Genomic DNA, 23,687 nt, shown 5'->3' with positions numbered 1-23,687 from the left:
CCTAGTTTACAAAGCAAGTGCCAGGACTACTGTACATAGAGAAACCCTGTCTCAAAAAACAAAACAAACAAAGAAGGAAGGAAGGAAGGAAGGAAGGAAGGAAGGAAGGAAGGAAGGAAGGAAGGAAGGAAGGAAGGAAAGAAAAACAATATACTTTTATTATTTCATATATATGGATGTTTTGCCTGCCTGTTAACTTATGCACTATATACATGCTCTTGGAGACCTGAAGACCTTTCCAGAACTGTAGTGACAGCTGGTTGTGAACCACCATGTAATTCTAGTTCCTCTGGAAAAGTAGCCAATGCTCTTAACTTCTGAGCCGTATCTGCAGCCACTGTAATTTTTGATTTTGTGTGTATTCACGTTCATGTGGAGAGGCAAATGGTCAACACTGGGTATTGTGTTTTAGGAGCCATCTCCCATCAGGATCTAGGGCTTACTGATCAGGATATGCTCACTGGACAGCAAGCCCCAAGAACCCAGGTGCCTCCCCACACCCAGCAGGGGATTTAAGTATGCAATACCACACCTGGCTTTTACATGGGTGCTAGAGACTGAAGTCAAGTCCTCATGCTTGCACGGCAAGCACTTTACCAACTGAAGTATCTCCTCAGCCCTCTTTGCAGTAACTTGAAATGATTTAGTGTTACAATATAAAATCTCAAACCTTCAACAGCAAAAAGGGATATACACACAAAGACTTTGTGAGCTAGGTTTCAGACATTCTGCGAAAGGAACTAGGTTCTTTATTTGTGTCTCCATACTGAGACAAGTGAAGTGAACAAACAGAATGGGTTTTATCTTGGAAACTGGCTGCATCTGCAGCCTGGCAGATGAACTAACGGAAAAGGAGAATGAGAAAGAACTCAGAGCCTTTTCTCTATTTGACAGGGACTGTGATTAGAACCGTAGCGACAAAAGCACTGGGAACTATAATGAGGTCTCTTGGGCAGAAGCCCACAGAAACAGTTATAGATACAATTAATGAAGTAGATAGTGATGCTTATAGCAAAGACAGCTTTCTTAAGGATTAGACAGTGGTGGCAAACAAAAACATACAGTGAAGGATTCTTAACCAGCCTGGACTAGGATCAGTTTTGTTTATTGTTGTTGTTTGTTTGTTTGTTTGTTTTTAATCTGGACTTAGGCCTGGGTATCTTTTTTAATCACTATAAGTAGTTTTAATACACATCTAGGATTGCAAGTATCAGCCATAAGACATATCATGCAAAAATGTCAGGCAACCAAAGAAAACTGATTTCTTTTTTTTTTTTTTTTTGAGACAGGGTTTCTCTGTGTAGCTTTGCGCCTTTCCTGGAACTCACTTGGTAGTCCAGGCTGGCCTCGAACTCACAGAGATCCGCCTGGCTCTGCCTCCCGAGTGCTGGGATTAAAGGCGTGCGCCACCACCGCCCGGCGAAAACTGATTTCTTTAGGAAGATACTGCAGAGAAATTTCACTTACAAAGTTCCACTCAAGAGATCTTTATATATTATGTTTTAACATACATAATACGTATACACAAACATATGTTTTAAGCAGTCATATAATTTCTCAATAACACAAAATTACAAGAGTGTAAAAAATGATTAGGGTTAAACAAAGATAACTCCCTTTTAAAGCATGACGGAATAGCCAATATTGTAATAGTCTTGCCACTAAAAATTATAAAACAATAAAAAAAAAAGGCAATCATTATATTCAGGAATTGTCCACAGGCAAAGATAATCACAATCACCCTGCCTGCTTTCTATCTATAGACAATTTTTTTTTCCTTTGGGTTTGCCGAGGATCAATCCCAAGGCATTGTACATGCTAAGCAGGTACTCTTATTACTGTGCCACATTCCCTTTCCCCTAAAGATCATGTTATAAAAACTGGGACAGAGCTAGAGATCAACTAGAACACAGGCAGAAATCTTAGTGCTCCTGAGTGCCTACAGAGAAGCTACATTTGATATTAAACCAACAACAACAACACCACCACCACCACCACCACCACACACACACACACACACACACACACACACACACACACACACACACTTCCATTTGTGGGTAAAAGCTAAGTGAATCTCACACAGAATGAATTGAAATACCTATCCTAAGGAGAAAAAAAGAACATTGCTAAGAGAAATATCCAAGAGAAAGAGGGAAAGTTGAAAGCAACCCGACTCAGAAACAGTATTAACGATACACCCAGCACATATAAAGACACAGGTTCTCTCTATCTCAACATCAAAAGGGGGAATGGGATAACAATGCACAGTGTTAACATTATTTGCTTATAAGAAAAAAGGTCAATTCAGAACTTTAAAGCACCCTTCTCTAAATTAAGGATTTTCAGATGAATAGGAGCTGAAAGGAGTCACTGCCAGCAGATTTTCAAGAAGTGCTGGAGGATGGCCATGAGATGGCTCAGCAGTCAGAGGTACTTGTGCACAAGCCTGATGACCAGAGTTCAATGCCCAGAACCCACGCAGAGATGAGCCATCCACCACTGGTTTCGTCTGTTTTTTGACCAGCAAGGCCCCAGGGACCCTCCTCCTCCTCCTCCTCCTCCTCCTCCTCTCCCTCCTCCCCAACACTGGGAATTCACGCATGTGCCACCATGCTTGGCATTTTTACTATGTTCTGAGGATGGCACTAAGCTCTCATGCTTACACAAAAAACATTTTACTGACCTAGTTAACTCCCCAGTCCAAAAGACAGCTTTTTTTTTTTTTTTTAAATATCTGCTTTTCACTGGGTAAAGACACTCATTTCACAAGTGAGACATGAGTTCAATCCCTGACAACCCATGTAAAAGTACAAGGAGAGAACTTCTCTTCTGCAAAGTTTGACCTCTACACCCACACTGTGGTACATACAGCTACACAATTAAAAAAACTTTAAGTAATTATATATAAGACTGAATAATATGCAGTAAAGCTAGGTTTTTTAATACTGAATTATTCTATAAAGTTACTTAATTAATTTGTGAAGTGAGAGATAGTAAAAATACTTAAATAGATATTAAGTCAGTAGAGTTACATATCATCATCCAAAAGCCATCACTAAGACAAATAAAGAAGTACACCTTTAAGGGCCAAAAGTAAAGAAAAAAGATTTATAAACCTAACAAGAAAAAACTAACTCAAGAACAGAACAAAAAGGGGAAAATAAAACACAAACAGCAAGGCTAGAGATGCGTGGTTCAATGGTAGCACACATGTTTAGTGTGTACCAGGTGCTAGCTTCAATGAGCAGTGCCACAGAAGACAAACAGTGTGCTTAGACGTGTAACCGGAGGAAGGACTCCAACTACAGGAGAAGGACAGGGACACGGCTCACTGGTAAAGTGCCTGCTCTGCAAGCCTGAGGGCCTGGGTTCAGAGGCCCAACCCCCCCCCCCCCCAAGCCAGGTGTGTGGTGCAGGACTGTAACCCCAGGGCTGGGGTGGTGGAGAAACAGAAAGATCCCTGAGGCTTGCTGGCCAGCTAGTCTAACCAATCTGTAAGCTCAAAGTTTAGCAAAAGACTTGTCTCAAAAAATAAGGCAGGCAGTGATCAAGAAAGATAGCTGACACCGGCCTTTGGCCTATACAAACACACACACTCACCACGACATCCACAAGATGTAGCCTCTAATTGAAAGATAAAGCAAGGGTCTCTCAAATATTTATGCAACTTAAAATTTTTCTATAAAAATATAGTCACATACTACATAATGTTTTGGTCAATAACATACAGTATTTTCATCAGAGTATAACAGAGTAAAATGCCTATGTGTTTAAAGCTCAAGTCTTACTATAAAAATAATGTTTTAAGGTTGTGGTGGTTTGAAAGAAAATGGCCCCCAAAGGGAATGGCACTATTAGGAGGTGGGGACTTGTTGGAGGAAGTGTGTCACTGTGGGAGCAGGCTTTGAGGTCTCTTTCGCTCAAGTTTCCGTCAGTGTGACTGTTAGTTGACATTTTATTGCCTGCAAGATAGAGCACTCTCAGCTCTAGCACCACGTCTGCCCACATGCGGCCATGTTCCCCACCATGACAATGGACTATCTCTGAAACTGTAAGCCAGCCCAATTCAATGGTTTCTTCATAAGAGTTGTTGTGGTCAAGGTGTCTCTTCACAGCAATAGAAAAACCTTAACTAAGACAAAGGTTTTTAAAAAACGTTTTAAACTTGAGTGCAGCCCAAGTATACAGTGCTTATGAACACCGCAATAGGTTGAGGTCCTAGACCTTCAAATTGACTTACCTCTTCTTAGCTCATCAAGAGCAACTTTCAGGCCTGCAACTTCTATTGTGGTGTCTTACAGAGTTTAAGATTTTAATCTTTTAATATCATATATTTGTTGTATTTGGGGAACTATACAGTGACTTCCAGGGCAGCCTGAGCTAAAGAGAGCATATCTCAGAAAAGGGGGAGAGAGGAAAGAGAAGCTAACAGAACAAAACACAACAATCAGAAAACCTGCACAAACTAAGGGGGTCTGCGTGAGCAAACTGCAGAGTAATATAAGTGTCAGACATTAAGGTAATAATAGTATTCTACAGTTAGCCATTGAGTTAAAAAATAGAATCTTGCCGGGCGGTGGTGGCGCACGCCTTTAATCCCAGCACTCGGGAGGCAGAGCCAGGCGGATCTCTGTGAGTTCGAGGCCAGCCTGGGCTACCAAGTGAGTTCCAGGAAAAGGCGCAAAGCTACACAGAGAAACCCTGTCTCGGGGAAAAAAAAAAAAAATAGAATCTTTAAGAGATGAATGGAATGACCTGAGCTTTTACAGAATAGCAACAAAAATTGGTTATAGATAATAACATGATTTTAAAATCTGGAGATCTGGAGGAAAGAGGAAAAATGGCCTAAACAACAGTACAGAACTATCTCATACCTCCAGGTCCAATGACAGGAGACTATGAAAAGGACAGTTAAGAGGACCACAAGGGAAGCAGTGTCTAATTAATTGGAAGGGGAAAGGACCTACAAAATGATAGAAGTTGAAGATACAATCTATCGATGGCAAGCCATAATTAATTAGTGAACAAAGAAAAGAAACTAGGCACATTATGAGTCTTATGGGAATTAATACATTACAGAAGATACCTGGGAATGTAGTACTCTCTCGGGGTGACAAGAATAAAGGATACCTTAGTCTCAGTAGACTGAAGGTTAAGGGTGATAGAAAAGCTTCAAAAGGTGATAGTGAATAGAGTTAGAGTCTGGGGCTTTCTTTGCAACCTACCAATGGAAAAGAAACTCTAGTTTTACACTGAGTCAAGCCCATCTTCACCGCATAGAGAGGATGATAAGGCCTTAAAAGTAAGTAGAGTGTGACCTTCAAATGACTATTCATTACAAGAGAAAAAGCCTCACTGTATGTGTGTATGTTCCATTTTATGGTATGCTGACATTCTGTAAGTTTCCCATGAACATTATATTTAAGATTTATTTATTCTTTGCGGGGCGTTTACCCACCAATCCACAGCTCCCCAGAGTTTCCCTGAGTGCGAGAAGCAGGAAATATTAGATAGAAGGATTTAGATTGTGGAGATGAACAGATAGAAAATAAAGGATAGGAGGGCCTGGAACCTATTACAACGAGTCCTGACTGTCTCTGCCTCGGGGTATTTAGAGATGCCAAGGGGTGGAGCAAGAGACCTCCCCCCAGCACAGTCAAGTGCAGATCATCTCAGACACCTGCACTCAGGCCTGTGGTCCTAATCATCCTCTCTATGCGGACCTGCTGGGTAAAGCCACGAGGAACCTGAAAACGGGCTCCCACAGGTCTTATTTTATGTGTATGAGTGATAAGCCTGCACATATGCAGGAGTTCACAGGAGCCAGAAAAGGGCAGTAGATCCCCTGGAACTGGAGTTACTGACAGCTGCAAGCCCCCATATGGATGCTAGGAACTGAACCCAGGTCATCTTTAGAGTAGAGAGTACTCTTGTTTGTGTTGTTTTTGAGAGCCAGTAGCTCTTCACTGTGTAGACCAGGCCTCAGACTCAGAAACCCACCTACCTCTGCCTCGTGAATGCTAGGATTAAAGGCAAGTGCCCCCACACCTAGCTAACACCAATTATTCTTAACTGTCAGTGCCATCTCTCCAACGCCAATATCATTATTTTTTAAATGGCCCAATATAACCAATTAAAAATCTGTAATTTTCATTCTCAGTCTAATAACTGTACCTCTACTGTTGAGGGCATTCCTCTTTTTTCTAGTCTCTTGCTTTACGAACTTGATTTAAGTGAACACATTCTCTAGACAATGTTCACACAAATGAATAGTGTAACAAAGCACTCTGAACAGGTATTTCCAACATCTGACTTCACTGAAATATAAACAGAAAGCATATTACTGCAACTAAATTTTTGTGGTTATGATTTAATGCTCCATCTTTATGTTTGTTTCAATCTCTCTCAACTGGAATACCACCATATAGTGGTGTTTAAAGTTTTGATTAACTTTTGCCAACAGACTGATGTGTGTTTAATGGTAATAAATGAAAAAGGACACCACTGCCTATATATACCTACTAATTCAGAACAAATGTCAAGTTTTCTTATTTTACTCTGTACTTCACTACACACATTATCTGAGACTTCTGTCACAGTGTCACTAATCTCAAAAACCAAAAACATGTAAGTGGTAAGTGGTTCCACATATTTTAAACCTACATGGTCAAGGGCCACCTGTCTAAACATGAGTGAGTAAAAAGCTGAGTAGTACATAAAGGACATTGAACTATTTCACAGGGAAACTCAATGCACTAGGATTCCAAAACCCATTATTCTAACAGTTATTAAAGCTAAGTCCTAACACATAATAAAATTAGACTAGGAAGTGGCAATGTGTAATAAAATTAAGGTAAAAACTAAAATGACTTTAATAGACTTAATGTGAAGTGGTTCTATTTCCTTTACCTGAACATTAATACTAAGATGAATATCATGTTTAACTGGTGAACATCTCACCTGCTGAGTATTATAAAACAGATAGCCCAAGAGTGGTGGTGGCTCACGCCTTTAATTCCAGCACTTAGAAGGCTAAGGAAGGCGGATCTCTGTGAGTTCAAGGCCAGCCTAGTCTACAGAGAGAGTTCCAAGAGAGCTACACAGAGAAAAACTGTTTCAAAAAACCAAAAGAGTATAAATTTAAAAAGGGAGAGTTTACTTTAAAAAAAAAAAAAGAAAGAAAGAAAAAGAAAAAACTTTCCTCACTTCAAACACAGTTGAAGCTTCATGATAGAGATACCAGGTTCACTTTATTATTTTACTTTAGTATAAGAATTTAGGGGGAGGGCTGGAGAGATGGCTCAGAGGTTAAGAACACTGGCTGCTCTTCCAGAGGTCCTGAGTTCAATTCACAACAACCACATGGTGGCTCACAACCATCTGTAATGAGTTCTGGTGCCCTCTCCTGGCCTGCAGGGATATATGCAGGCAGAACACTGTATACATAATAAATAAATCTTTAAAAAAAAATATTTAGGGGGAAGATAAAAAAATTTAACCCAAACTAAAGTGGAGTGGGGGCAATACCTGAAAGAAGTCCATACTTCAATGAGGCCTGAAGAAACCAGGCTATGTGTGAAATACAAAAGTGAAGTCTCTCAATACTCTTGGACCACATTCAGTATATATGATACATACTTAGATGTGATGTCTGGAAATATCTGGCAACACTTTAATGCAGACTACAGTTTATGGCAAAAGGCTGTAAGTGGCACCCAATGGCAAGAATTTTGGAGCAGGAAATTTCTAGATACTGGGAAATAATATAGACCATTTGAGAAAAAGGCTGGTAATAGACAATATCAAGACTGTGTGGCTAGAGGACATAAATTAATCCTGAAACCTAGAATAATTACCACATGTTCAAGTATTGAGAGAAACTCTAACCTGGAAAGAAGCATCCACTAGAGTTTCTACAAAATGGAAATTTTTTTTTACAGGAATGTGCAACCAGGAGAATGCAAAACAATGCTCATCATACCTGTAATCAAGTACGCTTTCCTACAAGGGATCTTGGGACCAACTGAAGAGCTGCTGGATCCTTTGATTAGGATCTAGCAAACTATTCTTGATTACCAAAATGTTATATAGTTTAGAGTCAATAACTATAGCATAAAAGACAAGCATCCTCTTTAGAACGCCACCACTCTGTAGAGTATGCCACTTGCTGAAACATTTGGGGTTTTGCTGTACTCTGAAGATGATATCAAAGGTAAAAGTAGTCTTGTGAACAGATAATGAAGGAAAAGATAGAAATAAGATTATATAGTGTGCAGTACACTAAAAACTATACCTTTGGACTACAGAGGACCACTTAAAAGTATTTTGTTGTTGCTACTGATGTTAACAACATACTTCAACTAAATAATAGGCAGCAATATAAATAGAAAAAATTTTAACGTAACAGGTCTCAAAGCAGACAGACTAGACTGCATTAATGGGAAACAGAGCTTTTTAAGTACAGTTCTACAATCATACATCCAGGCAAAGCATAATGCAAATGCAGGCCTCGGCATGGTGTCATATCTGTAATCTGAGAGGCTACAGCAGGACAGCAAGTTTGAGGCTAGTATAAGCTACCCAGCAAGTCTTGAGGACACCCTAGGTTACATCAAGACCTAGCATCAAAAAACAAACATTCACTAAAACAAAATGGAAGTGCAAACACAAGAGAAAGATGTGATACTATGATATGTCATATACCTCTTAATGGGGGTTACCCTGCAAGTGCTGTCATTAAGAAATTTCATCACTGTCCCTCTAAACTTAAAAGAGATGGTTTGAAGGTTGAGCTCATCACAAATGACCAGTGACTTACAATCATTTCTACATAATAAACCTACATTAAAAAAAATACAAAAGGCAGAATTTGGGGAGCTTCTAGGCTACTGAACATATGGATAATAACAAACCTACTGACATATCCCTTTCTCCTATAGCTTGCCCTATGTATCTCATCAAATGGCTGTTCATTTGTATTTAAAATATCTTCATAATAAACTCAATTGCAGATTAAAGAGATCCTAGTCTGTGGACCATAACCTAATTTACAACTGGTGTCTGAAGTAAGAGCACTCCACCAAAGGACCTTTAATCAGTTGGACTAAAGTAACTCGAAGTATATAGATGTTCTAAGTGAATTAAAGGACATTTAGTTGGTGACAGAGAACTGTTACCAATAAGAATAAAAACAAATAAAAAAAACATATAAATGGTCACAGAAATGTTCTGAAGCTAAATACAGAAGAAGGAAAATGATTAATTTTACCCCCATCTTCAAGACCATATGTTAGGGCTGGGTAGGGTAGCATACTTAATAATCCCAGCACTCAGGAGACAAGGGCAGGAGGATCCTTATAAGTATAAGGCCAGCATGGTGTACATAGCAAGTTCCAGGCTGCCTCAAAAGGAGAAAGAGGGGGAGAACAACGGAAGACAGAAACATAGTAATAAAATTAGGACTGATGGTAAAGGAAAAAGACTACAATTAAACTTGAAGGTAGGAAGTCAGTTGAAGCTAATCATCTACTACTCCCTACCCATGAACCCTCTACTTCTTCCCTTTTTTGGTTTGTTTGTTTTTTTCAAGACAGGGTTTCTCTGTGTAGCTTTGGAGCCTGTCCTGGAACTCACTTTGTAGTCCAGGCTGGCCTTGAATTCACAGGGATCTGCCTGCCTCTGTCTTCTGAGTGCTGGGATTAAAGGCATGTACCACCCTCTACTTCTTTAAGCAATAACCAATGAAGCAATTTTGCCACAAGGAAAAATATACTATCTTCCTTTGCTTACTGCTTTTCACCAACAATTTTATAATACTATGTAGCCTGAGAGATGGGTCAGCAGGATAAAGACATTCACTGTCAGGCCTAACAGTTCAATTCCTGGGGCTCCTATGATAGAAGGAGAGAATCAATTCTAAAAGTTGTACTCTGACCTTCACATTGAGCTTTGGCACAATCCTCCCCAAATAATTAACTGTAACAAAAAAATTTTAAATACTATGAAAAAAAATTTGAGAGATCAAAGTACCTGGCTGAAGCTGTGACAAATTAGAGGACAAATAATACTGTGATTTGGCCCTAAATGTGAAGTCTTCCGTAAGATTAGTCACTTCAGGTAAAACACTGGCCAAATTGCAGATGAGAGACATGAAACATTTCTGAATATAACTGTGGTGGACCACAGAAGCTATCTAGTGAGACCTTACGCAATGTCAGAGAATCTGAGCTTGATTTACCCAGCAGAGCTGCATAATGGGATGATTTGGCCACGGGCGTGTTTACTAGGTGTTTGGAAGGGTCTACATACACTTAGCTTTACGGTATGCTTTGATCTTACAAGAGAGAGGTCTTTTGCCTCTCCCTTTGGCATATTATAAAAAGCCCTTTTGAATAAAGGACTGGGCAGCTGGGTATTGACACAGGGCCCTCCCGAAGCTATCCTGTGTCTCTGTCTTTCTTCTTATCTCTTTCTGTGTTTCTGTTTATCATTTCCTCATTCTTCTCTCTTCCACCCAAGAACCCTTGATAGCTAGTCTCTGGCAGACTCCTACATATAACTAATTAAGGTTATAAAGAGTTAGAAAATGCTCTTCTTAAAAAGGTATTATATCGGGCTGGAGAGATGGCTCAGAGGTTAAGAGCACCGACTGCTCTTCCAGAGGTCCTGAGTTCAATTCCCCACCTGGTGGCTCACAACAATCTGTAATGAGATCTGGCACCCTCTTCTGTGCACATAATAAATGAATCTTTTTAAAAAAAGGTATTATATCTTGATATAATCAAATGTGACCTGTTTTATGTAATGTATACTGTACAGAAACGAACATATAGATAAAGAGATTTAGAGCATAAACACTGGCACGCAAATCGTGGATCTACCACTGCACAAATTACTAAAGCCTCCTGAGAGCAGGTTCTTACACCTTCCAGTCGTACCATAAGCACTTTAATACTTCATGAATTAAATGAGCACTCAACACGGAAAAAACAATAACTGTTAGCAACTGGATGACGGCATCAGTGACACTCAATAAATTCACTGAAGAAAACACACTTAAACTATTTACTCCAGGCACAGTTGTACATTCTTATAATCCCAGGTGCTTGGGAGTCTGAGTGAGGCAAGAAGATCATAAACTTGAAAACCAACCTGGGCAACTCACAAGACTTCATTTGACAAAGAAAATAAGAAAGGGGAGATGGAAAATATAGGTTAGTTGGGGATTGGGGCAGAAACTATTTACTACCCTTTCTTGGTAAAACTTACTTTCGGGCTGGAGAGATGGCTCAGAGGTTAAGAGCACCGACTGCTCTTCCAGAGGTCCTGAGTTCAATTCCCAGCACCCACATGGTGGCTCACAACCATCTGTAATGAGATCTGGCACCCTCTTACTGTGTACATAATAAATAAATAAAATCTTAAAAAAAAAAAAAACTTACTTTCACCCATTTAGAAAAATCTATTTTATTTATTTATTTTTGGGTTTTTGTGTTTTGTTTTGTTTTGTTTTTTCGAGACAGGGTTTCTCTGTGTAGCTTTGTAGCCTGTCCTGGATCTTGCTCTGTAGACCAGGCTGGCCTTGAACTCACAGGGATCCGCCTGACCCTGCCTCCCGAGTGCTAGGTGCGCCACCACTGTCCGGCGAAAAATCTATTCTTAAAAAGACCCTAAATAATTCTAGTTTGTGGACAGACCATACTACTTACTATTTCTAATAAACAAAAGCCAGGGAAAGTGAGAGAGCATGTAAAAACTTTGTTATATGCCTAACTAAAAATTCTATTACAGTTCTAAAACTGTTCAGATGAAACAGACATGTGTGAGTATTGCTGATTCAGTCAAAATGTGGTTAATAAAAAGATATGTATTGCTGGGCAGTGGTGGTGCTTGCCTTTAATCCCAGCACTCAGGAGGCAGAGCCAGACAGATCTCTGTGAGTTCAAGGCCAGCCTGGGCTACAGAGCGAGTTCCAGGACAGCGAGAGCTGCACACAGAAACCATGTCTCGAAAAACCAAAGTTTACTTGTTTATAGAGTCCCACTTTTCCTGCAAATTATATATCTAATGTGAAACCAGTGTATTAATGTTTAGATATTAAAACATGGTATCAGACACATATGTGAGAATATTTATCAGTCACTTCTATACAAACAATTGCTAACTTTTCATATAGCCTCTAACCTAAATACATTACAATTGGAAAAAGCTTATTTGAACGATAGGACTAATGAACAAGGAAGTAACATAACTCCAACCTTACAAACTCAAAACCACATTAATGATATACCATAACGAATATTCATAATAAGTAGATATGAACATAAAAGACATTATCTTATCAAACATAGATTGCTTCAAAAAATAAAATCAGGGCTAAGACAAATATGCTAAGACAAAATCATAGGACCAATATTTGTTTAAAAACAAATTTATCAGTACTATTTCTAATATTTTTCAGTAAACAATTAAGACTTCTGTACCTATGTTCTTTGTGCTCCAATAGCTGACAGTCTCTACACGTCAATCTATCACATGTTTCACAGAACAGTTTCAACTGCTCTTGTTTATGTACAGGACAAAACACAGGGCGCTGACCAGATGCTCCAACAGACTCTGCAACAAAATAAAACATTTAAACAATAAAATGTTTTACTAACTTTTCTCTATTTTTATTGGTGCTAGTATTCAAAACTAATAGTAAGTAGACCATAGCATTTTGACTCAAAAGGTTAAATGTGAACATTAAAACTATGTGCATAGGGACAAGCAAAATACCTCAGTGATAAAGGCATATGCTGCCAAGACTGATGGTCAAAATTCCATCCCTGGGACTCAAATGTTATAGGAAACTCAACTCCTGAAAGTTGTCCTCTGACTTCCACAAAGAAGCACTGTGGCATGAGGGTACACACACAATGTTTTTTAAACAGCAACTCTATGCATCGTCGTCGTCGTACCTGAGACATCTTCTTTTTTCCTGATGAGATGATCTTTAGTGAATTTTACTCTCTGGTGTGCTTCAATGCATGTCTTACATAGCCACTCTCCACACTCTACACAAAAGCCAACTGCACTTGCATTGTCTTCACAACTGGTGCAAACCTAAAAGAAATAAACACTAACCTACATTACATCTGCCAAATGTAGAGCCACAAAATAAAGAAGTGGAAACTTTGTAAACTGCAAAAAAAACAAAAAAAATACAAAAAAAACACAATTCATTATATAAAGAATAAAATCATCTTGTTATCCATTTATCTTTAACAAAATTCCTTTATCAATAAACATTTATTTAGACAGGTAAAAATCTAATACTCAGAACATAAAAACCTATGCAAAAATTTACTTTTTAAATAACCTTTACTTCACCAGGGCTGAGGGTGTGGAAGAGTTATCATTTATTTCTAATTGGAAATATAGAACTTAGCAGAAGTGTCTAAATTACTTAATCAAATGTTTTTCTTATAATTTACATTTTGAAAACAAGGAAAATATACAAAAAAATTGAAGTGCATACCTGTTCTGACTTCTCATCAGAACTGCTAGGAGCTTCAGATGTGTCTTTCACAAAATAATTATCCACAAGATCTATCTGTCTGCATTCTTGACGGCATACTGGACACCGTATTACACCAACTAAAAAAAGAGACAAGAGTTAATAATGAATAATGTTCTTCAAAATGGAAAGAAGGAAATTCTGAGCCGGGTAGTGGTGGTGGTGCACACCTTTAAACCCTGCACTAGGGAGGCGGGTGGATCTCTGTGGGTTTAAGGCCAGTTTGGTCTGCACTGTGAGTTTCAGGACAACCAGAGCTATATAGAAAGACCCTGTCTCAAAAGGAGGTCAGGAGAAAAAGATGTCATCAAGGTGTTTGAGATGTATATTATTTCTGAATTATTCAAGAGGGACCCTATAAGAGTGAGGCAGACGCAGATTAGTGTGTGTGTGTGTGTGCAGGTACCCAAGGAAGACAGAAAAAAAATGTAAGTTCCTTTATAGCTGGAGTTACAGGCAGTTGTAAGCCATCAAAATTGAGCAGATGCTAGGAAATGAACTCTGGAAGAGCAGCAAGCATTCTTAACCACTGAAGCACCTCTCCAGCACTCAGATGTAGATTAGACAACAAAGTAGCTGAAGACAATCAGAAGACTGGAGTGACTGCCAAGAAAGATGGCCACTAAAAGCTAAAAAGGTAATAATGGATTCTTCTCTAATGCCTGTACAATCAGTCCTGTCAACACTGCCTTTAACCCTGTGAAACAAGATTTCAAAGTTCCTGCCTCCAGAGCTTTAAAAGTATAAGGTATATGTGTTCTAAATCAACAAATTCTTGATGGTTTTATTGTTGCAAGAAATAACAATCATTCTATAAATTTTAGTTTGGTACTTAATATAGTTTATGCAACTATGGGGGAAAGAGAACCCATGCTTTTACCTATCAGTGTCTTCATATCTACTAGAAAGGATAAACTACTGATGTAATATAGAAGCTAAAGAATTAAAAATTAACACAGAAGTCAATTAACAAACTACTGACATGTCAACCATAGAATTGAAGGTACATATAAAACACAAATGACATGATCCGGCCTGGAGAGAAGGCTCAGCAGTTATGAACACAGACTATACACACTTCCAGAGAACCTGAGTATGACTTCCAGCACCATGTCAGGTAAACTCACAACTACCTGTAACTCCAGTTCCAAGGGTAATCCAATGCCTCTGGCCTCCAAGAGCTCCTGCATTCATATGCACAAACTCACACAGAGAAACGCACATACACATAATTTAAAAATAAACCTTTAAAAAACAAAAGATTTGCTGGGTGGTGGTGGTGCACGCCTTTAATCCCAGCGCTCAGGAGGCAGAGCCAGGCGAATCCCTGTGAGTTCGAGGCCAACCTGGTCTACAGAGTGATATCCAGGACAGGCACCAAAGCTACACAGAGAAAACCCTGTATCAAAAAACCAAAAAGATTTTTAAAAATAAAATAACTGACATAATTTATGCTTGACAAGATGGCAGATATTGGTAATCATAAAATGTGAGAGGCAGAAGGATCCTAAATTGATGGCCAGTCTGAACCACATAGCAATACCCTATCACCAAACAACAACAAAATCAAAACATATAATTCTATAAAGGCTCAAATTAGTGTATGTTTATAATTTATAACACACAGAATTCCAATAACACCATATGCAAAGACCAAGGTATAACAGAGTCCCCAAGAATTGTGTAGTACACAAACCACAGTATATGTATAAAATCCATCTGACAGAAAATGAAAACAAAATTTCTCATTCTAGCCAGGCCTGGTGGAAAGCACAGCTATTCAGGAGGTTGATGCAGAAGAATCATTTGAGTCTGTGCATTCAATAACAGTCAGCCTGAGCAACATAATTAAAGACTGACTCATCCCACCCCCATCTTTCAACTGTGTTCTATCCTGCACTTTTCTCTCACTCAACAATTTTTAAACTTGCCCTTTTAAAAATGAGGGCTATGATAGAGATAAAAGTCAATATTGTTCAAGTTTTATTTAAATTTTTATTAATACAAGGGTCTTTGGTTTTTTTAGATTTATTTATATTTTATGTGTATGAGTGTTGCCTGCATGCATGTCTATGAATTACAGACAGTTGTGATACATCATGTGTGTGCTAGGAATGGAACCCAGGTCCTCTGAAGAATAGCCAACGCTCTTAACAGCTGAGCAATCTCTCCACCCTTTTCCTTTTTTGAGACAAGTTCTCACTATGCAGCCTTGGCTGCACTGGAACTCACTTTGTAAACTCTTAAGAGCTCTACCAGCCTGCCTCCTGAGTTCTGGAATTAAACCTCGCTCCAACAATCCAAGCTTGTATTGTAAAACACACATGACTGTTTCACTTAGTTTTCTTCGTAGTTTCAATGACTGGCCCATTTTAAAGGTGAAGAAATCGATATTCAGGGAACAGAAAACTTGCTCAAGGACAGATAGAGATATAAATAGGTCAGAGGGCACCCAGGACCTAAAATCAAGATGCGCTCTACAGTACATGCTCTTGAAAACTTTTAAATCCTTAGGGGAAGGAAAATACAAATTAAAACTACCTTGAGATTTCAACTCACCTAGCCAAAAAGAACAACAATCATCTATAAAACAAGAACACCAAAAGCTGGGAAGGGTTCGAGGAAAGGACAACTCCTATTCATTGTTGGGGAGCATGTCAACAGGTACAGTCACCATGGAAATCATTGTAGAAACATCTCAGAAAAACTACAACTAAAACTATAATTACCAGCCAGGTGGTGGTGGTGCACACCTTTAATCCCAGCACTTGGGAGGCAGAGCCAGGCGGATTCCTGTGAGTTCGAGGGCAGCCTGGTCTACAGAGCAAGATACAGAACAGGCACCAAAATTACACAGAGAAACCCTGTCTCGAAAAACCAAAAACAAACAAACAAACAAAAAAAACTTTAAAAGACGGAGAATCACTAACTTGTAACTTCAGTCTTTTGAGGTTTAAGCCTTTGAATTAAGTCCTAAATTCTACTATTCAACTTGCCAAATGACTACAGTATTCTATTTTTAGAATTGTTACTGTATATCAATTATTTAACTCACAGGGATGCGCCTGGTTCTGCCTCCCAAGTGTTGGGATTAAAGGCCTGCACCACCACCGCCCAGGTAGCAATTTACTTTTAAATATATACTATACTTGACCAGCAGTTCTTTGCATGACCTAACAACCTTTAAATTCAGCCCTAGATTTTCCTTCTGTTATCTTTGAGTAGTCATCCACATCTTTGAATCATAAACAAGCCTCTCCCTCAGAAAATATGTAAAGATTAAAAAAATACAGGTATTTTCAGTTGAAGTTCTTGACAGAAGTAACACATATGGCCCCTAATTGTTTAAGTGAGAGGTCAGTCCAGGCAAAGAAAGGGTCCTGTATATTTAATTATAGAAAGACTGAATTAAATCAGGGAAGCGCTGGAACTACTGCTCAGTGGTAAATAAAGCACTCCCCCTACACTTGTCAGCCCTGTGTTCACTGTCTTGCCTGTCCTGTAAAATAACAGAAGATGGAGGAAACAGCAGCCAGATTTTAACAGTCATATGAAGAGCTGGAGATGAGAAGTGTTGAAAACTATGAAAAAACAACCGGCAAAATAGCAAAGGGACAGAACGGCCAATGAGAAGCCAAATAGAAAACCATTACTTGATACAGATAAAATGGGATGGGGCTGGAGAGATGGCTCAGTGGTTAAAACCACTGACTGCTCTTCCAGAGGACCCAGGTTCAATTCCCAGCATCCACAACCATCTGTAATTCTAGTTTCACAAACTCTGATGCCCTCTTCTGGCCTCTGAGGACACTCACTGTATGCATATGGTACTCAGACTCCTACACATAAAATAAATCTAAATAAAGAAAGAAACTTAGAGATATAATATAGAAAATAATTTATTAACTGGCTCACCCCTAAAGCAATACCATATAGCAACATATGTTTAGATTATGCTCATAAATATCCAGCAAACTCCCACAAGTCAGTTTTAGCATTATGCATGAAAATATCTGTTGAAATTAGTTAGTGATATATGTGCATATATGATCATATTAAACCCAATTCTATATCAAACAGAATGAAATATATTTAAGTATTATAGTAAATAATTATTGATACCCTTAGTTTCAAATATTCTTTTTTTGTGTTTGTGGTTTGTTTTTTCTAGACAAGGTTTCTCTGTGTGTATCCCTGTCTGTCCCGGAATTCACTCTGTAGACCAGGCTGGACTCAAGATCCGCCTGCCTCTGCCTCCCAAGTGCTAGGCTTAAAGGTGTTCGACCACCCTGCTAAGTTTCATATATTCTTAAGGATCTATATGTCTTCAAATTAAAATTTTAAAATCTTATGTAACCAGCCGGGTGGTGGTGGCGCACGCCTTTAATCCCAGCACTCGGGAGGCAGAGCCAGGCGGATCTCTGTGAGTTCAAGGCCAGCCTGGGCTACCAAGTGAGTTCCAGGAAAGGCGCAAAGCTACACAGAGAAACCCTGTCTCGAAAAACCAAAAAAAAAAAAAAAAAAAAAAAAAAAAAATCTTATGTAACCAGAAAACAATGAGTAAATATAGCAATATTCAGCATAATTTAAAATGCAAGTTTTTTCAACATGGCAAAAGTCTGTATAAAAAAAACTGACATACTTGTCAAACAGTGATACATAAAATTAAGATAATTATAGCTTGTTAACTATGTTTTTAAAATGCAAGTTTAAAAAATAAAGTAGGGCCAACAAAACATTACTCCAAGCCAGGCAGCGGTGGCGCACCCCTTTAATACCAGCAGCACTCAGGAGGCAGAGACAGGCAAATCTCTGAGTTTGAAGCCAGTCTGGTCTACAAAGTGAGTTCAGGACAGCCGAGACTGTTAAACCCTGTCTCGAAAAACCAAAAGCATTATTCCAAACACCAGGACTCATATGCTGGAGGGAGAAAACTGACTCCTACAACTTGTCCTGACCTCAAGAATGCCATGGTATGACAGGCAAGATGGCTCAGCAGTTACAGCACTGACTGCTCTTCCAAAGGACTCAGTCTCAATTCCCAGCACCAACATGGTGTGTCACAACTGTCTGAAACTCCTGTTCTAGGGGATCTAAGTCCCTCTTCAGGTCTCCATGGGCACTAGGCACACATACACATGTGGTACACAGACCTAACATACAAGTAAAACAGCCAAATACATAAAATAAAATAAAAATATTTTAAAAACATGTCATGATGTGCACATGCTCAAATGCATACACACATACACTAAAAAAATGAATATTTTTTTAATGTTTAAGTAAAATAAAGACATAATTCTACTCTTCTGGGAGAATGAGGCAGGAAGATGGCTGTGAGTTTAAGGGAAGCCTGGGCTATAGAGTAAGATTCTATCTCAACCCAAAAGCAAAACCGAACCAAATCCATAGTAAAATATTTCAGCTACTAACCTAAGAATGACTTTTAAGTAGGAGGAGGATTTGATCAAGTGTTCAGTGGAAGGGGGTATAAGTATAATGGAGAAAATTCCATCGAAATATGTATGAATTGTATAATGTTTATTTTTAAAATGATTTTTTATTTCTATAGAAACATTTACTATACAGTCCTTCACATAAAGTTTACTGTGTGATTTTTCACTAAAGTAGACAGAAATTGTACTTCATAGCCAGAAATTACTTACTTCAAAGTACGGAAATCCTGGGTCTAAAGACACAGTCACAGGACCCAGGGCTTTTGTCTGCATGCATATACAGATGCTTGCATATGCGAATTTACATACAACTAGATGTTTTTCCTCTTTATGCAGGAAGGAGGTATTGAACTGCACAGACCCAAGGAACTGTGCAGCCGTAACCATGAAGATAGGGGAGTCAACCGCTGCCAGGATCCAGTGCATCTGCTTATTCACTGACTCCTTTAAGGCCATCTGAATTCTGTACTAAGAGACTCAGTCAGTTATGAAAAGATCAAGAGAGGTCTATTCCAACCCCATTTGTACTCGCCGACCAGGAACAGTGAGGATCTGTTATTCTTGGGATACAACATTTAATTTGAAAATGTAGTCCATATAGGGCAACTGAAACAAAGGGTATCGTGTCTAACACGGTCTGCTGGCTCACCACTGACCAATAACTACAAAGTCATGCACCAACTTGATCCTGTAAAGGGAGTCACACTCATGAATAAGCAAAGAACAAGTATATCCCATTTAAGGAGATTCGGTAACTTGAGGGAAACCAAGCTGAACAATCTGAACAGGCTGGGAAATTCCTACTGAGGCATAAACTAATGGAAGAAACAAAAGAAAATCTGAGTTGAAGAAAGAAAGAAAGAAAGAAAGAAAGAAAGAAAGAAAGAAAGAAAGAAAGAAAGAAAGGAAGAAAGAGAAAGGAAGGAAGGAAGGAAGGAAGGAAGGAAGGAAGGAAGGAAGGAAGGAAGGAAGGATGGAGAGAGGCAGAAGGAAGAGGAGGGGCTGCTGTAAAAACCGAAAGGGAGGGGAGACTACAGTGGTGGCAGCAGCAGCACAATTAAGAACTCAGAGAAATTCAATTAAAAGGAAAAAGCTCTCCAAGAATGAAATAAATGATTTCTACATTTTAAAAACTGAAAGATGTTAAAATAGAAAAGCAACAGAAGTAAATTATTCAGGAAGGTCAAATTACAAAACATAACTATAGAAGACTCAAAAGCAAAGGCAACAAAAACAGAAAAGTGAAACTATATAATTAAGGAAACAAAGTAAACAATCTTCAGGATAGAAAAAAATATTTACAAATTAATCATCTGAGTAGGAATTAATACTCAGAACCTATGTAAAACAACAGCAAATGCCAGTAGCAGTTATAATCCAAACTAAAAAAGGGTAAATAGAGGATAAGGATGAAGCTCAGAAACACAGCGATAGCCTAGTGTGTAATCAGTCCCCATCCATCAATGAAATGGAAAAGTGATTTGGATACTTCAAGACATACAGATGGTCAGCAACTATATAAAAACTGTTCAAGGACGGGCAAAACAGCTTAGAAAGTAAAAATACTTGTTGCAAGCCCAAAAGCCTGAATTCAATCCCCGTGACCCACATTTGTATACATGTACAAGTACATGTGCGCGCGCACACACACATACACACACACACACACACACACACACACACATATACACATATACACACACAATGTCATGAAAAAATTACATCATTGATATCAAAGAAATACAAACCAACACCACTACAATGAGTTATGATCTTACTCCAGTTGGAATGGCTATTATCAAAAGGACAATAGAATAAAAATGCTGTTGGGGAAGCAAAAGAGAAACTCTTATGCACTGTTGGTGAGGATGTAGAATTAGCACAGCAATAATACAAAACAGTATGGAAGTTCTGAAAAACTAAAATAACAGTTCCTCATAATTCAGCTATCCCATTATCAGGTATATATTCAAAGGAAACAAAATCAGCACGCTCTAGAGATATCTGAAAATTCCCCTTGTCTATAGTAGTAACCAACATATAGAATAAAACAAGGTGTCCGGGGGCTGGAGAGATGGCTCAGAGGTTAAGAGCACTGTTTGTTCTTCCAGAGGACCTGAGTTCAATTCCCAGCAACCACATGGTGGCTCACAACCATCTGTAATGAGATCTGGCACCCTCTTCTGGCCTGCAGGGATATGTGCAGACAGAACACTGTATACATAATAAATAAATAAATCTTTAAAAAAAAAAAAAAAAAAAAAAAACAAGGTGTCCATCAATAGGTGAACAGATTTTTTTAAATGTGGTAAACACACATAAACACATATCATGCACACACAAATACAGCAGGAAACATTATTCATCCATAGAAAATTAATTTAATTCTACAAGATAGCTCATCTGGCAAAGGCATTTGCTATGCAAACCAGACCTAAATTTGACCCACTGAACCCACACTTAAACTAAATGTAAGCATTTTTTAAATACTAGTATATATAAAGAACTCAGAAAATTAAATACCCAAAATAAAATCAAAACAATAAGCAAATGCACTGAACAGACACCTCTCAAAAGAAATAAAAATGGCCTATAATATACTTAAAATAATTTTTTCAGCATCCTTAACCATCAGGAAAATGCAAATCAAAATTATATCAAAGGGCCGGAGTGGTGGTGGTGCACACCTTTATTCCCAGCACTTGGATCTCTGATTCGAGGCCAGCCTATTGTACAAAGCGAGTTCCGGGGCAGTCAGGGCTACATGGTGAAACCTTGTCTCGGGAGAATTTAAATAAATAAATAAAGAAAGAAATTATATGGAAGAGCTGGGAAGATAGCTCAGTGATTAAAGTGCTTGCTCTGTAGTGTGAGGACTGACGTTCAAATCCCCGGAACCCATGTAAATGCCAGGTGGTGAGGTGGACACTGAAGCTGTCTGTAATTCCAGCCTCTGAAGGAGCAGACAAGGGATCCCCAGAGCAAGCTAGCTAGCAAGAGTAATGAGTTCTGGTTTAACTGAGAGACAGACCCTGCCTCAATGAATAAGGTCGGAAGAGCCACCGAGATTTCTGACATCCACCTCGGACATCCATATGCATGTGTATTCCTACTCAAAAATGGAAAAGAAAAAAAAAAAAGACCTACATTGAGATTCCATCTCACCTCAAGCAGAAGTGACTATCATCAAGAAAACATTCTCTGTAGTTTTGGTGCCTGTCCTGGATCTCACTCTGTAGACCAGGCTGGCCTTGAACTCACAGAGTTCTGCCTCCCAAGTGCTGGGATCAAAGGTGTGAGCCACCACCACCTGGCCCCTTTTATACTTCTATTAGACAATAGATATGGGTTTCTTTTCCAGAATCAGTCTTAATATAGAAGTGGTAAATGTGAGATTTTCTTTTTATTAAGGCTGTCATATATATGTAATGAAAGATATGTTTGTTATATTAAACTTATTTTTCATAATGAGAATTACAAAAGTATCTCATCATCACTAAAAAACAGTAACATCTGGGATACGGGCAAGTTTACTCTATAACAGAAGAGCTATGTTGCTTTGCCAAAGAACCACCTAGTATCTTGTGTTTCAAAAAAATTCTGAATTGCTTTCTAGCTAGACAAACTAAAACGTAAATTTAAAAAGTTAAGTCCAAGACGGGCATGGTGGCACAAACCTTTAATCCCAGGACACAAGAGACAGATGAAGGCAGATCTCTGAGAGTCTGAGGATAGCCTCATCTACATAGTGAGTTCCAGAATAGCCATGACTACATAGAGAGAACTGGTCTCAAAGAAAACAAAAACTGGACTAGAGATGGCTCAGCAGTTGTTCTTCCAGAAGACTCAGGTTCAATTCTCCGTTGACACAGCAGCTCAGAATTGTCTGTAACTCCAGTCCAAGGGGATCCAACACACTCGTCTGGCCTCCACAGGAACTGTACACACATAGTGCACATACCCACACCCAGGACATACACCCAGGCAGAACACCCATACACATAAAAGGTTAAAAAACATTAAATTTCCATATACTTTGTCAATGTTGAGCTAGGCTAATTTTGCTGTTGAAAAAAATGAAGTTATTGTTCAACATTAGTTCACTGCTGATAGTTAACACATTATAAATGTTACAGAGTTTGAAATTTTAGTATTTAGTGAGCATACCATAAAGTTATCAAGATAAAATCAGTATTGTCACAAAAAGGCAATATTACATTTAAAATCTATTCATTAGATCACTAGACTATGTTTACAAAAAAATGTTATGTCTGTAATATAATGCTATAGGTATCTGACAGATTTAACATGTTATTAGATCTACTAATGTCACCCATAATTTCTTCAGAGTATAGATATAAATTTATGAGGGTTACAGAAAATAGGTCTTACATGATTTATACAAAATAAGGTTGATCATAATTGAAATGTTTATATGGGTTTTCATACTTCATTATCAAAGCAACTACACTTTCTCAAAATGTTACTCTACTTTTAATAAAAATTTTTTTTGGGTTTTTGTTTTTTTTGTTTTTTTTGTTTTTTTTTTTTCGAGACAGGGTTTCTCCGTGTAGCTTTGCGCCTTTCCTGGAACTCACTTGGTAGCCCAGGCTGGCCTCGAACTCACAGAGATCCGCCTGGCTCTGCCTCCCGAGTGCTGGGATTAAAGG

General features: G+C 38.6%; 1 protein-coding gene across 3 annotated transcripts in view; it reads right to left on the bottom strand.

The window, feature by feature from the left end:
- Nucleotides 1-23,687, bottom strand: part of Trim33 (tripartite motif containing 33) — an 84,830-nt gene that overhangs the window by 44,262 nt on the left and 16,881 nt on the right. For all 3 annotated transcript variants that reach the window (XM_059265988.1, XM_059265989.1, XM_059265990.1), the window contains exons 2-4: nucleotides 13,523-13,641; nucleotides 12,963-13,107; nucleotides 12,486-12,618 (exon numbers count right to left, since the gene is read on the bottom strand). In XM_059265988.1, coding sequence (XP_059121971.1) covers nucleotides 12,486-12,618; nucleotides 12,963-13,107; nucleotides 13,523-13,641 — 397 coding nt within the window. The remainder of the gene's footprint in view (nucleotides 1-12,485; nucleotides 12,619-12,962; nucleotides 13,108-13,522; nucleotides 13,642-23,687) is intronic.

Source organism: Peromyscus eremicus, chromosome 6 (assembly GCF_949786415.1).
Source record: "Peromyscus eremicus chromosome 6, PerEre_H2_v1, whole genome shotgun sequence".
NCBI classification, from domain to species: Eukaryota; Metazoa; Chordata; class Mammalia; order Rodentia; family Cricetidae; genus Peromyscus; species Peromyscus eremicus.
The sequence above is the reverse complement of the archived record's forward strand: the minus strand, read 5'-3'. Positions and strand labels throughout refer to the sequence as shown.